Source organism: Hemibagrus wyckioides, linkage group LG10 (assembly GCF_019097595.1).
Source record: "Hemibagrus wyckioides isolate EC202008001 linkage group LG10, SWU_Hwy_1.0, whole genome shotgun sequence".
Taxonomy (NCBI): domain Eukaryota; kingdom Metazoa; phylum Chordata; class Actinopteri; order Siluriformes; family Bagridae; genus Hemibagrus; species Hemibagrus wyckioides.
The window spans coordinates 13,212,657-13,229,051 of NC_080719.1; the positions used below are offsets into that span (position 1 = coordinate 13,212,657).

At 36.9% G+C, this 16,395-nt stretch overlaps 1 protein-coding gene across 1 annotated transcript in view; it reads right to left on the reverse strand.

Annotated features, from left to right (window-relative positions):
- Positions 1–159: 159 nt before the first annotated feature.
- The window catches only part of gpc1a (glypican 1a), a 39,920-nt gene continuing 23,684 nt past the window's right edge, over positions 160–16,395 (reverse strand). Inside the window, exons 2-9 of the mRNA XM_058400899.1 lie at positions 13,461–13,619; positions 9,436–9,824; positions 6,276–6,441; positions 5,153–5,283; positions 4,901–5,038; positions 4,669–4,802; positions 2,471–2,646; positions 160–1,236 (exon numbers count right to left, since the gene is read on the reverse strand). Coding sequence (XP_058256882.1) covers positions 1,025–1,236; positions 2,471–2,646; positions 4,669–4,802; positions 4,901–5,038; positions 5,153–5,283; positions 6,276–6,441; positions 9,436–9,824; positions 13,461–13,619 — 1,505 coding nt within the window. The 3' untranslated portion in view covers positions 160–1,024. The remainder of the gene's footprint in view (positions 1,237–2,470; positions 2,647–4,668; positions 4,803–4,900; positions 5,039–5,152; positions 5,284–6,275; positions 6,442–9,435; positions 9,825–13,460; positions 13,620–16,395) is intronic.

Below are 16,395 nucleotides of genomic sequence, written 5' to 3' on the forward strand. Positions count from 1 at the left end.
TTTAGGTGATATACCTCCTGTCAAGTAGAATAAAAAGCAAACAAGTTGATTGGTCATATTTTAACATCAGAGCAAAGTGATCTAATAGTGGATCTTTGTTAATGCAGAAAAGCTGGTGTCAAAAAGAGTGTGAGTTAGTGTCCCATTCATTTAGCATGTATTCATATCTAAAATTTCTAATCATTTCAGAGATTTGTTCTTGACCTAATTACTTCAGTTCAGTTAAGCTGTACATATTTATTTTACAAAATAATTCAGCCTTTTCACTGATCCATGCACATTTACCCACACAGCCCTTTTGTACTGCACATTTCCTAAAATATAAAACAATTCCTGTGCTACTAAAGAAATCCTGGTGAAATTACACAAACCACTTTACACCCACGTTGACAGATATTTATTGATTTTAATTCACGGCAACCAGCAAAAGGAGCTTAAAGTAGAATAACAATACAGGAAGATCCAATGGCAGTCTGATTCGATGAAGCAGGACAACTGAATTTAGTAGATTTAATCTTATCTAATTATTTCATTTTCTGGGACAAATGTTTCATCGTTCCTTAAATGCATGTCCATGCATCCAAACATGTAGATCTTCTTTTTGTTTTGTTTTATTTTACCTTTTTTTTTTAATATGTGAAGTGCTGAAAAAAAGGAAGTTGTTTATAAATTAGCATTGTAAAATAAAATGAAGCCCAGACTCACTGCTTGGACAACTTGCTTATGAGGTTTTTGAGTCATGTGCACCATCACCCATCATTACAAAAAAAAAAAGACATCTCCAAGAATTTGTTACTTTTTTGACATTCAAAGGTACAGAGAAAGACAAAAATCAGCTGTAAAACTTACATACATACAAAACGACATCGTTCCCTCAGTCTCACAGAGAAAAAAAGGTCCAATCAGCCACATGATTTTTCATTTGGCAATCTTGTCAGCTCACTAACTTGTCAGTTTTTCTTCAGTTCCCTACTAACCCATCCGAATCCCCCAGGTCCAGTTTGGTGGCAGGACTGTGTTTGTATTACCGTCTGAACAGCAAATTGATCAAGATCAGCACCACTATTAGGAAGGCAGATGGTACAAATGGACCCCCACCACCTTTCACTTGTTTGTCCTCTGGGCTATACGCGTCCAATTTGGGTCTGTCCAGTTTAGGCCCAAAGACCGGCGGCCCGCTTCGGACACAGAGCTGCTCACTGCACGTGCCACTGCCAGAACCGCTGATGTCATCACCTAGAAACATAATAGGATGATGAAACGGTTATAAAAAGATCTAATAGCAGTTTTCTGGTATATAAAGTACAGTTCTCATTCTTGCAGAGAATCCTTTTTCTCTCTCTCATCTGTTTCACACTAGTTTCACTTTAGTTGCAAATTTACTACCATAGGTTACAACAGTAATAAATTGCTACAATTTTTTTTTAAAAAAAGGGGTTAATGATGAATGACTGATTAACAAGCAGACAGTGTAAGGGGTTAATGGTTAATGGATATTAAATAGAATCACAGTCCTGTAGAATTGTCGGATCTAAAAATGTGCTCATGAAGCAGTTTTGACAGTCACTGAGCTCTAATTCAAATCTCCTGTTCATATTAAAACATTTATCTAATATGTTATTGTTCTGTAGTAACAGCTCATTCACAGGGACTTGTGTAGTGAATGATCAATGTAGTGTAAGGCTACTAACAAAACAGATTTATTTTTTAAAAATTCATACTTGAAGTTGAAGTTTTGAGAGGCTGTATACAGTTGTGTACAGCTGCTATAACATGCAAGAGTACAAGAACTAACTTGTCTTGGGGACGTTCCATAACGTTAAATGGATAAAAAGCATGCTATTCATAGAAATTTAAATTTCTAATGATGTGATATAAGAGAAGTAAAACACTGTAAGATATAGGAAAATAATCCATTTTAATGTCATAACTTCTCTCCACTTCGCCCACTATGCTATGGATTATTTTCTATTATGTTATTATTCTTATGTACACATAACAACAAAAAACAAAAAAACGTAAAACTGTACAATACACACCCAAGAAAATGTAAAAAAGTAAAGGAAAAAAATAAAAAAATTTATAATAATAAAATTGAAAAAAAAAGAAAAAGGAAAGTGATCTTAAATAGTGGCTCTAAAATGGCCTATTTTAACTACCTTTTCAGACACAACAACTGTGTCTTGATTCTCTTGTTTGATAGCTGGCAATCCCTCTAATTTCACTTCTTGTATTAGTGCCAAAATTTGAGTGGCATTTCAATGTAAAAGCACTAATGAATGAACATGGGAAATTAGCATGTTTCACTGAATAAGACGCAATACCTGCTAGAGGACAAATGTGTCTTGTGGTTGAGAAAAACACCTTTCTTCTATTGTTCATAACCAAACCTAAGGCTTACTTATGCCCTAATCCTGTTTATCCCCATTTAGTTTCTTTCACTAATGGTTCTCGTGAAAGTGCTTCTTACTTGTGTCCTGAAAATCCACGTCATTGCCGTCAAGGGCATTTTTTAGGCGATTAGAAATGATCTTCAGCTGCATGATCTGCTGCCGTATCTTCATGTCAGGCTTGGTGATGTCAATGTCCACCTCAGGATTATTGACCTGATTGGCCAGACCATCTCCCATGAGCTGGGGGAGGTACCTGTGAAGACACAATTCATCACACACAGATCTTATTATCTCACTACAAATATCAAGAGATTCATCTGCATAACTATCCATGGTATCGATGTGGGGTCAGTTACACACTGCAGATTATGATGCTTATATCATAGATTATACTGTTATTGTTGTATTCCAACCTGCCTAAAGAACGAAACTATGTGGGAGATTGCTCCAGGGTTCCTTTCAAATGCACTTCCAACACTGGGTGTGTAAAAGCAACCTTAAAGCCCTTCAATTTTGGACACAGCCTAATGTGTCAGTGTCAGCCAATAAACACATAAATGTTTATCTTGTACTAAAATTTTAGCCCCTCTGTAGGTGGTCACATGATCTAAACAAGGCAACAACCATTGCAGGGAGACACTTTACGAGTAAATTGGCTCATTTAAAGCAAATTTATAGAGTGAATGGTTAAGAAAGAAATGTGTAAAAGATAATAAACAATTCTTGATTTTTATTATTTTGCTCATACTAGTGGACCTTTGAACAGTTATCAAATCAATCTTCATTTTATTTTGATTGGTTTAAGTTCTATGGTTAAAAATACACACTTGTTTATTTTTTAGTGAATAGTTGGATTGTGTTCATAAAATCAGGATTGTGATCCTAAGAAAATTATGAAACCACCGAGCCTAAGCCATTAATCTGCATTCGTGACATTCATGACATTTTGAATTGTCTTAGAATAATTCTGTTCTCTGGCCTTGTCTGGCCTCTGGGTGTGACACTGCACACCCCTGATATTGACACTTTCATTTTTCTTACTTTTGTCAAAGTATGCACAATGATGCATGAGGAGTGCAGTGATTCAGTAATTCACACAACACCTTCAGAGCGATTATTGATAATGGCATTTGGTCTCATCCACAAACAAACTCATCAGATGCGATTAATCATGTCTGAGGTGTAGTCAATAAGGGGCAGTTCTGTGGCAGTGCAAGAAACCTGCAGAACAATCGATGCATTGATATGAAGTGTAAAAAGGGACAAGCTTGGTTTGAGGCTGCTACTTAAGCCCTACTGGGCTGCAGGCATTGATTCTGAACTGTGGTGCTTTCAATGGAAATTAACTAAACAAATGCAACATAATTGCTATGTTCAGTAGTTGAATCTAGTGATATGAGTAAAGCTCTTATACCACTTTCTCTATTGTCACACTAGCTGCTGGTTTGGTTATATTGTATTGTTATGTACAGTATGTAATGTTCTGTTGGCTTCATGCCATGGTTCCTTGAAATACCAAATATGGTAAACAGAAAACTATAACACTAGTCCCTACAAACATACACACACACGCGCACACACACATGCACACGCACATACACACCTAAACTAATAAAAACTAAACACTAAATTTGACATTCTGTCCTTTTGTGTAACTCTATTAGCACTCTATTAGCATAGTCTACTTTTAGTTTCTCCTCCAAAAGCCTTTTTTGAGGATAAAAGGATTATAAAGCAAATAAACAAATGAACAAACTCGTTCATATGCATATTTCACATTCACCAAATGACTGGTCAAATGAAATCACTGGAACAAAATGTTTGTATTTGTTGCTTTACTGCATCATGCATAATTTACATAGAACTGGGAAAGTCTCTGACAATATGTTGCTTGTCACTGTCACTGATAGCAGCTCTAGGTTTTGCACACATAGGAAATGAATAGCACTTTGAAGCTTGCTAGTGTAAACATAAATATTTCATTTTTTTCTATGAATTAATTTGCCACTCTCTCAACTCATGTGGACTTGTATGTGACACTGACTATAAAGTTATGTTACCTGGATAACTGGTTAACAGTTAAGTTCATTAAACACGCATGAACGTATAACAAGGGTCAGATCAACACTGAAGGGCAGGGTTACATTATATAGAATGAATAGCTGTGCAGATCTCCCGGTGGATGAACAACTGGCTCATTTGTAATGGAAAATCATGGAACAGCTCCAGATTACCCACCAGCACCGAGGAAAAATAAATGCTAATTGTGTCATACCGTGCTTTGGCCACACCATTCCAACAGTCGTCATCACTGGAGGATCCGGATGCTGCTTTACTGTCACACAGAGCCGAGGGGAGCTGAATCCAGTACAGCTGCATCTCCTTCATTTTACTAGATACATCAGAGACCTGCAGACCACCACACACACACACACAAACACACATGCACATATGTCAGGATATTGACGGATACAAGCGTAACAGTGCACTACAAGACACACACACACCTGCACTTCCAGTCTGACAGCTGCTGGGGAGCTGGGTTTGTACTCCACTGCTGTGACACTCTTCCCCTTCTTTTTGGGCTCATCAGACACTGAGCTCTGGGTTCCTTCTTCTCCACGCCCTCCACATGCCTGGAAAACCTGACACACAAACACACACACACACACACACATACACACACATATATTCAAACAGAATGCATGACATCAGATGACTTTTACCAAGCCATAAATATGTGAATGTGACTTGCTGACCTTGCTGGTGTAGTGCTCCATGTTCTCCTGCATATGCAGCACAGCCTCTGAGATGCGTACAGGGATGGAGTGCAGCACCACATCCATGCTGGGCTCAGAGGCAAAGCTAGCAGCCACCTGAAGCATAGTATCTTAGCCCAAACAGAGAGGAAAAGGTTGTGTATAACTTGTCTTGTCTGCTAGAGTAATATTTTAGCTGCTGTCTCCATATTGGGAGAATCCAGATTTGATTGTAAAAGTCTCAGCTGCATTTTGTGCATTATCTAAAAGTTTGCAAAAATCTGCAAATTGGATTTTTTTTACTCTTTGCCCATTTCACAATCATGACATGAGTCAGATCCCTGAAAATCATGTTTCCTGATATAAATAACACATTATATGTCATTGTTATATGACATGACTATTTCATTTATACCCATAAAGTTGTATTTATTGTATTTTTTCAAGCTTGTTTTTTTTCCCAAAATCAGTCATTTTCTGTCCTGCATTTGCAAAAGTTTTCTCAAAATGCATAGGTTTTTACTGAAAAACGTCTTGAAAAACAAATTTGATCATTTGTATATGTTTATAGTGCATTCTTTTTTAAAAGAATGAACCATTTTCCAGCACACAGTTCTGTAGAAGTAAGATTAATTAACATAATTCAAAATCTAGTGTTTAAAATGCATGCAAATGTAGGCATATTTACATAAGTCGATTTTTTTTGGTTTCATGTTCGTATACAAAAATGTGTGTAAGGATGTCAATTACCTGGCAAAGATTAACTGGTTGAAACAAAAAACGGTGTCACCTGTGTCTAATAAAAAACTACTTTAAACTAATGTAATGATATACAAATTGAAGGAAACCAAGGGTTCAAATAAGCATGTAGTAGTTCTAGTCACGCCATGTCATCATGATTTCTAAAATTGCTGCAAATTTGTCTCAATTAGGCAGATAAGACTCCACCTACCTATGGAAACATGCCTAATGATTCAACTAAAAGTCTCACCATAGAGATGTGCAGCTTTTTCAAGACTTTAAACACAATACAGGAGGTGTGTTAATAGCTGCTGTTGGGAACTGCACCAGGAGCAAATGTATACAGTGTGTGTGTGTGTGTGTGTGTGTGTGTGTGGCTTACCGATAAGATTCTGCCACTCTGCATCCAGGTCAGCCTGATTAGCCAGACAGCCCTTCATGACGTTCTTGCAGTAGTTGGCACAGGGTTTAGCCGAACCGAGGCCACGGCAGTGTGGGCAGTACACAAGCTTCATAATGGCACGGTTACACTCAGGGCTCAGAGGAACCTAAACGCACACAGTGCATGTTATCATGATGATGTTATCATCATCATCATCATCCTAATGAAATGCTTTATATAATTATGATCATGTCAGCACTCTGTTATGTTAATAAGGCAGTTATTCACTTTTATTACGTTATTGTTCTGTAATTTTTAAGCTTCTTTGATGTCATGACGTTGGTCTTATTTATGTGCATCATATTTACCTCATTCCATTTGGTTGTCATAAATTTTTATTTGGAGTCCTAAAGGAATAGCAGCTGTAAATGTAACAGCTAATGCAGAGTCTAATAAAATGAAATCTCAGTCGCTCTGCCAAGTCACTTACAGACTTCAACAGACTCCTGACCAGTTTCCTCACTTAAAGTGTGTATGAAAGTAGAATACTTTTTTTGCCACACTAATACTTTGTCAAGGGTGATAATTTTTTTATTATCAGCATAATTACTCTATCAAGATTACATCATTTGTAGTTAGGCTGATGTGTTTGTGACACTAACAAGTACTGGCAGTTCCGTTTGTTCAAATTAATTTGTGATTTCAATGATGATCAGATAGCTGAGCATTAAGTTCATCATTAAGGCTAGCAGGATTTAGCGATCAAGCCCACAATCTTTAACAGGATACACATATATATATATACAGCTCTGGACAAAAAAAATAAGAGACCACTGCAAAATAATCAGTTTCTTATGTTTTTTCTTACAGGTGCATGTATTGGTGAGATGAACAGTTTTGTTTCATTTTTTTGTGAACTGCTGCTAATATTTCTACTAAATTCAAAATATAACTATTGTTATTTAGAGTGTATATTTAAAGGAAATGACAGCAGAATTTGCAGAGCTTTAATAACTCAAATAAAACAAAATGCAAATAATTTGTAAACAAATTGTGTTAATGCTTTGGCTAAATAACATTAAGAAATCAGTATTTGGTGGAATAACTCCGATTTGCATGCGTTTTGGCTCCATGCTCTCCACCAGATTTTCACATTGATGTTGGAGAACTTTATACCACTCTTTTTTGGCAAAAAAGCAAACAGCTCAGCTTTGCCTGATGGTTTGTGACCATCCATCTTCCTCTTGATGACATTCCAGAGGTTTTCAATAGGGTTCAAATCTGGAGATTGGGCAGTGGTCTCTTATTCAGTAGAAATAACCCTCTGCTTTATGGTATTATTTATTAGGTTTATGTTGGAATATTTGTTAATAAAACTTAATGTAATTACTATTTTGCTGGTTTGTATACATTAGTTCTAGTATAACTTGTAATATTGTGATTAATATTTTGTATCGCCTGCAACTGCTACTTCTGTCACATATTTTTGCCATGTCATTAACCGGCTAGTCAAAAAAAAATCAGGTACTGCATTTGGCAGGTGATAAATAACAATGTTAAGCAAACAATGTACTCCAAATTACTTGTAATGAAATACAATTACAGTACTGAAACCAGCACAAACTTTTAAAAAAGGGGATTAAAGCCAGTCTGAGTTAAGAAAACAGCTGAAGTGCAGCAGAGCGCATGTTAATGATAGTAACATCACATTATATAGCTCACCATAAAAAGCCAATAAAATGATGTGCCTGCTGAAACAACAGAACTGATGCGTAACTGCGAATGGCCACGCGCCAAAACTAACACTGTGGATTAATAATTAGAAACAGTTTGAAGGCCAGGGGAAAAGCTTCAGTAGTGTTGGCTTCATTATTACAGCATATGCACCATCGCGTGCTGCTACACCCCCCACCTCATCAGTGTGAAGGAAGCCCGTGCAGCAGGAATCTCCAGAGACAGACATGGCCGCTTTGTCGCTAGTCTCTAAAAGCAGAGAGAGCTGTCGCATTGCGGCCTGCTCTCATTCATCAAGGGAGCTGTGAGCTCTGGGTTCAGAGAAGGAAGGACAGCCTGAAAGGACTTGAGCTTGATTTTTCCTGGAGAGCTCAAGCAGGTGTAGGACACACTGGTGTATTCGCTTTAAAGGTTTTATACCCTGTGCCTTTTTTTATCTAGACAAATAAAATTGTACACGCCTAATCCTAGGTGGGTTGCCAGATAGTTGAGTCAGGTAATCCCAGAACGGCAATTAATTTTTAATGATGTTTTTAGATCTTGCTGTAGCATGGGTGCTGAGTTATAAATATCTACACTTACACAATTATTGAGCAGCTAGACTGCTGTGGCAACTAAACATATGTTTAACCTATAAAGTTTATTTACTTTATATTTCATCATCGCTGATTGGTTTGAGCCAAAGATGATGAAACTGCACATCCTGAAGTATTTTATTCTTCATGTACCACGGCAATTCACTAATGATTACAACTTTTTTTATTTATTCACAGCATTTTATAATTTATTTTGCATTTAATGTTGTAGAAGATTTAAAAACAAATTTTGAACTGTTTTGTTGATATTTCAATACAGTCATTATAATTGTTTCTCCTTACAGCAAATGCCACCATATATGGGATTTTTCTTTGTTAATGTTTTTCTTTGGGATGTTCACTATGGAAACCAAATCTTAGAACAAGCATTTCATTCAGAGCTACAGAAATAAAAAAATTAATCAACAACCTCTGACGTATTAGAGTAGGTTCCGTTTACATTTATTTACAGGGTGGAATTTGGAATTAATTGTGATTTCAATTCACCTTGTAGGCACGAGATGGCTCTCATACAAACCCAGCTTTAATATTTGAATGTCAATGATTTGAATGTTTTGATACATTTAGCAATGACAATGATGATATTGGGATTTAATAGTTGTGTATGAAGTTCTGAAGGGAAAGGGTTTTAAGTTTTAGTTTTGGACTTTATTGTGGTGCTTTTGTTATGCAGAACTGGCAACCCTGATTCTGACTTTCTATAATAAAAAGCTCTGGCTCTGGTGTGACTTGTAATTTATACTGAATAATGTTCCTCAATCAATCAATAGCAAAACAAAATATGTCATCAGCATTATCATTATCTATGGGAAAAAAATTACCCACCATACCTGAGAAACCTTCCTCACAACCTCGCCAGCCACATTGAGACCCTGCACAAAGGCACGAGCAGCAACCAGCACACGCACCAGTCGAACCCTGAGCTCTCGAGGAGCGTCCCCGAATGGACGCAGGGTCTCCGTCTGTTTGGATGCGCACTCGAGGAAATCATCAGAGACGAGGGACGGGTCAGAGGCTTTCAGCAGCCGCTCTAGCAAACGCATCCAGAACTCATCAAGTGCCTCCTCTAGATTCAGCGATGTGCCGCGGTAATATCGGCGCAGATCAGCGTAGAGGTCACGAAAAACCCCAGCATTGGGTGAGTATAGAGATCCCAGTGCCTTAGCAAATGATTCCCCCAGCCAGCCCTCAGACCTGTCCAGGAGGTCCAGAAAGTACGCTGTTGAAAAGAAGTTGGAAAATGGAGTCAGCAACTGCTTCATACAGAACCCCAAGGTCACCAGACTCAGGGTCAATTCAATTTACAGAGCTCTGTGATTGTATTAAATCAAATTTGCAGGACATCTATTTCATTCAGTCCACATTTCTATGGAGATTTGTAATGTGTTACACTCAAATGAAGTTAGCTATAGGAACAGGCTGACTCAAAATTCAGCTAATCTGATCTATGGAGGGCTCCATCTGGTGCTTTTTCAAAAAGGATCCATCAACACTCATGTGTGCTAATATCTCAAAGAGACTGAAAACTGTCTGATCATTACACCTCTAAGAAAAAAATGTAAAAAAAATAAAATAAATAAATAAATAAATAAATAAATAATGATTTAAATAAATGTTAAATATTATTTTTATATTGCTTAAATGTCATAATAATAATATACATAATATACAAAATATGGCCCATATATTATTTGTTTAATTTTTTTATTTCACCATCCTTAATTTCTGTTATTTTTGCCATTATTTTCTTCACTAAATATCACTTTTCTCCTGAAAATAACTACAGCCATCTGCTTCATGAAGAAATCTTTTTTAAAGTATCATTTAGTAAGTAATGAAGACATCATTTGACCATGTATTTGGGCACTCTATCTGGCAGGTGGATGAAATATTCTGCTTTATTCATGCTCTGATTGCATGACAAGTTTTTGTTCTCACCTACACTACAGCAGCTATAAAGTCGTTCCTTCACCACCCTTTCTTTTTTTCCTCAGTATTGAATTTAATAAGATGAAAATTGAAGCTTGTCACGTTCCCGAGAAATTGGACTAAAGTGTCCTAAGCATAGACACTGAAGTCCTGCTACAAATGTTAAATAAATGTCTCCTTACTGAAAACTTCACCATATAAACAATATAATTTTCATTAATAAATTACTATTTATTATTAGCCGCAACTTATGTTATGCATAAGTTTATGTTATGCATATCTTATGCATCTGCAGTACAAGTCCCTGTGAATGATTTGTTACTATAGAAACAATGTATTAGAATAAGTGCATTAATATAAAGCTGTGATTTGCAGCTTGCATTACTGTCAGAGCTGCTGTTACAGAAAATTATTGAACAACATCTGATGAAATCAGACATGAGAATTCACCAAGCTGTGGTAAAAAATGTTATTAAATATCTAAAACTCTGCAGGAGATGTTGGCTGGTCCAGGCGTACATTCCTCTCTTTCTCTCTCTCTCTCTCTCTCTCTCTCACACACACACAAAACTACATACATTTCACAGTAGTTACTATATAACATGTTTAGAGTTGAATAACTGAATAAGCTGAACAGTTCAGAGTAATGCTTATGCATATGTTATAAATTGCTTCTGTCGACAGCCTTCAAATAAAGGTTGTTAAGAAATGTTAAAATGTTCAACTGTATTGTATGAATCTTTGATCAAACATAAAATAGAATATTTTCTCTGACTCACGCTGCTCACATAAATACTTCAAAAATCAAAACGTCACTGCTTGGAAAGTTTTTAAAGTGTTCATGGTAAACACATGTGTGTGTCTTGGGAGCAGATGAAAATATTCGCACTTTGTCCTCCAGCTCAAACACACTCCCGCAGGAGAAACAGCGAGCGCTGGATCCGAGCTGCCAAACTAGCTTTGAACAGATCAAAGCCAAAACTTGTTTTCTGTCTGAGACTCAGACGGCATTTCAGTAGTTCACCTTTGGGAGGATGAGTAATGTGCTGTTTGAATGTTGCTGTTTTTTGGCTAAAATAAATTTGAAAAATGGAAAAAAATGTATTACTTCTACAAATGCAAAAAAAGTTATACGCTTATTACACATCCAACTGCTGGTAGAGCATTTTTGCTAGTTTCCGTATTAGACTGAATTGCTAAATAAATGTTTGAGATTTTCCTATTTGCTTTGGTGTTGTTATTTTCTTCAAATAACTTGTCTGTGTAACAGCAGTAGTATTTTAGAAACTGTTTCCTTTCTACCTGCACTTAAGCTTGGAGCTCGTCTTGTGATTTGACAAATTTAGCTGATCACATCAAGCTAACCCTGCGTTCACACTAGCAAGCGCTCGTCTCGCTTGATGTTGGATTAGTTGTTAGAGTTACATATATTATGTGTGCCAGGATTTTTATTATCTATTAGCAGATTAGCAGTGCCAGTGACAATGTCCACTGTTCTACAAAAATAATGTATTAAACTGAATTGCACTAGCTACAAACATTCTCCACAGGCATTAACAGTCTCTGCTACTTCCTCCCAGTATGTATTTTTCTTTTTTATTGTCTTTATGCACATTTAAGGAGATTTTTTTATATGACATAAGATGAATCCATAGTTATGAGCCTTGCCTTTTTGAGGTAAGCAGTACATAGGAACTAAATGCAGGAAGGAATTCTGGAAATGAAAAATGTCATACACACATCCACCATCTAACTGGTTTGAGGAATCATTCAAGCCAACAGTTTGGAGTTGTCACTTTATTGCATCAAACCTAATTTACATAAAGTTATGAAACTCTCAAATCACATTTCACTTGTTGTTTGCTGCTGTTGTGTTGTGCAATGCATCAAAATCTTTGTAGCTCACTTGTGTGAACATAGAGTAAGAGGGTTGTGATGAGAAATCATTCACCACTCTATTATTCAAATACCACTAGTCACAAGATTAGACTAGTTAGCTTTCAGATTTGGTTAGGTGAAGTGTAATAGACCTTAACTTTCATTTTTTTTAAAACTGCCAATTATGCCAATATAAAAAGAAAAACTACGATCATCAAGTAGTTTTGTCAGTTTGACTGAATACTGTTGTAATAATTCAGAATAGTGAATTAGCCAGGGCTGGAAAATATATAAAATTTAGCATGACTTCAGGTTAGGGCAGGATTAGCATATGTATCATTTTTCCTACTACATTTTCTTTGACATTTCATTTCAATTGTACTACTTCAATTAGTTTTATTTCAAAAAGACTATAATAGGAATGTATTGTATTTTTTTTCTAAATGCAAATTTACATTTTTATTCCAATCTTTGCTCTTTCTCTCCTATGTATTAGTTTTTATTTAAGTTTACTCCAGTAACCCAGAACAGAACATTGCCTCCTGACTGACTATAATCACCTATTACAGGACTCGCATGTATAAAATATACATATTATTGCCGAGAGCCTGGCTTTGTGCATCATGAAAGCTCCTCACCATAAAGGCTCCTGCTAGGTTTCTGATCATTACTGCCAGATACGATACGGTCGGTCTATCATAGCTGATCACATTTTAATGGGTCACTGCTGGGGAAGGCCATGAAAAGCCACATGGCGAGAGAGAGAAGGAACACTTCCGTCCTCACTTTAATCTGCACTTAGAGTGACATGAAGCAGGGGAGAGTGTATACTTCAAAGTGCTCACCTTTCACCCTTTACTGTTCGTTTAGCCAGGTGCTGAGCATAAAAACGCTAAGCAAAAACAGATGGAAGCTTTGATGATAGAATATATAAAAATCAGTGTCAATCCAGAGCCCTCTCACACCTCCTAAGCCTCTGTGCTGCCCCCTTTTGGTTCTCAGAGTCTGTGTGTGTGTGTGTATGTGAATTACACAGTGTGTTACTCACTGTCGAAGCTCCTGTACTGGGCATTCAGGGAAGCCTGAATGGAGCGTCCTGCTTCTCTCACCAATCCCTCGAACTCTCTGCGGCTCAGGTTGGACAGCGTCTCTTCCATGGCGCTTGTGCAACATGTGTAGCCTTGAGGACACACTCGCAAATGCTCACCTGCCAAAATAGAGAAATGACACACATTCAATCTATGGAGTATATTTTAAAACTCTACAGTCAGTTATAAAGCATACAATTTGTCAGAATTTAGCACACTGTCTTTCACTGCTTCTGAAGGACAGATGCCATGCGTCCTTTGCTGGGTCTGAAGTATAGAGGCCACGACTCCTTAAAGAAAACTGAAGCACAGTGAGCATACCTCTCTTGCTGATTCTGAAGTATATAAGCCATGCCACTTTGACAGGACTGATGCTCTGATTCAGGTCTCTAAACAGAGCTAATATTAAATGAATACTAAAGCCTGCTGGAGCTACATTTAATCATACCATTTGTACCATTTGTGATTTTGCTGGGTTCTTGCATAGGACAACCTCAGAACCTAAAGTGACCCAAAAAAAAAAACCCAAATCCCAGTGGCCAGGGCTGAGCAAGGTTAGTCTGAGTGAGACAGCACATGTGGTTATCTATCATACTACAGTTTCTTTAGGCTTCAGTCTCCCTCTCCAGCATACACACATACACATACCCACACAAAAGCACACACGCATACATGCTATTTGACATAGGTCTCTAAGATCATCCTAACGGTATCAGCCTCTCTGGACCTGCCTGACATTTTGTGAGCAAGGTTTGCATTGGAGTCTAGCCTACCATAGGGCCTGGGGAGGGAAAGCAAAAGACGTGCTCACTGTCATACATTTTTCATATAGTGTGAGGGCAAAGTGTACACCATTTTATTTATCTACACTTTAGCAGAGGGAACAAAGGGAAAAAATGTCCATTGCTTTTACCATCGGCCCCCAGAGCTGTCCTACAGGCCTACATACATCTGCTAGTAAGTGTCGAGAGATACATTAACATCATTTTCCCCAGAGTGCACTCATCCTTTTTCCTTAAGAGAAAATACAGATGGATATAAGTGTGCAAAATGGGCTAAACTATTAAAAGCCTAAAATGCAGAGGGCTTTATAACCACACAACACATTAAAGCAATACTGTAATACTGTGATAAATTACACTACAGCCCAGCGCTTGTATTCTCAAGTCGAACTTGTCAGAAGGTGTTGATTAATATTTCTATACCAGCAGCTCTGACAGTTTCAAAGATAAACAAACAATTGTTTATATGGTTTTTCACCATTTTGAAAAAGATTAACAAGATTCTTCTCTTGTAAATATGCATCAAAAATATATAATATATATTTTTAAATTATTGTAACGCATTGCAATATGTTTTGTAGATTTGTCCAGTCCTAATAAATCCAAAATTAACACTGGATTTTTAGTAAAATCACACTGAATGCAAATATCTTATGTAAAGACAGTTTAGTCTCTTTGACTCTCTTTAGTTATCGTTGTTTATAATTTGCTGTGCTATAAGGGGAATGAACCTTTTTGTGCATACTGTTGAAGAAAAATAAGCAATTTCAGGCTGGTACCAGTAAATGAGAACACAGTATTATTTTTCTCTATTAGCATGTGCTGTTATGCACTTACCTTTAATACGCTTTTCTTAAAATACATTAAATATATTTACTACAGTTTCATGTTTTCAGTTTTTTGTATTTGTCAGTGTCATCAACCTGTGCCATAAAAAAAGATGTACAATGATAAAATGTACATTTTCTTTAACCATTATGTGACAGCAAGCATACCTAATAATCTGTCATTTGTTCTCTCTCTCTCTCTCTCTTTCTGTGTCTCTCACTGTATCTAACTCTTTCTGTAGAGCAACACATGCTACTCCCGAGATTTCAGTGATCCTGACCCCTTCTACTCTCCGGACCTGCCTGATCCATCCTCATGCCCTACTTCTGGTGGAGTTTCAGACCTTGGATGATGCTCACTGCTGCTGCCTCCATATAGACAGACTACAGATAGATGAGATTACTGCGAATGGTACCATTTAGAGCCCACAAAGATGCCTTTGGACTGCAATTTATATGAAACGTTTTGCTATAATGGATTTGGACTACAGTCTCCAATAATTCTCCAGCACTTGATAACTTCACCAAGATAGACATCATTTTAAAATAGAATGATTTTCCCAGTTATGCAATTGCAGTTTTTGATATAGTACACAGTTATAGAAGGGACATTATTTATAGTCACACTATCTGGTGTCACTCAGATGAGGATGGGTTCTCTTTTAAGTCTGGTCCCTCTCAAGGTTTCTTCCTGATATCACCTAAAGGAGTTGCCATCGTCACTTCTGGCTCATTCATTAGAGATTAAATTATTACATTTTAAATGTACTATATCCTGAATGCACGTATTTCTGTGAAGCTTGTGACAATGTCCTTTGTTAAAAGCACTATGCAAAGAAAATTGAACTAAAAATATATTTTCTGGTAAAGACACTTGAGGCCCATCTTATTACCTGATTTGAAAATGTAACAGTTGTTCCCTTTGACCATCCAAATCTCACTCAAGTCTTAAATTAGTTTACCTGAGGGGCTGATTAGTGAGCTTTCTGGCTAAATGGTTAACTGTTGTCTGTCTAAGTGTGTATTTAGCATCACCCTGCTGGCAAAGAACCACCAGGAAATGTACAAACTGTCTAACAAATTGAGCAGAAAGCATTGCACATGAAGTAGCGCTTACAGTGTAAGTAATGTTAGGTTTAGCTAAAGCTAAAGCTCTCATCCAAGCCAAAAAGTAAGTGAACTAAGAGACTGATAACTGATAACGTTATAGCAGAAAACATATCTAACTATTTAAAATCTCAGGTATCATTAAAGCAATTTAAACAGCAAGTTAAAATTCTTTAAAA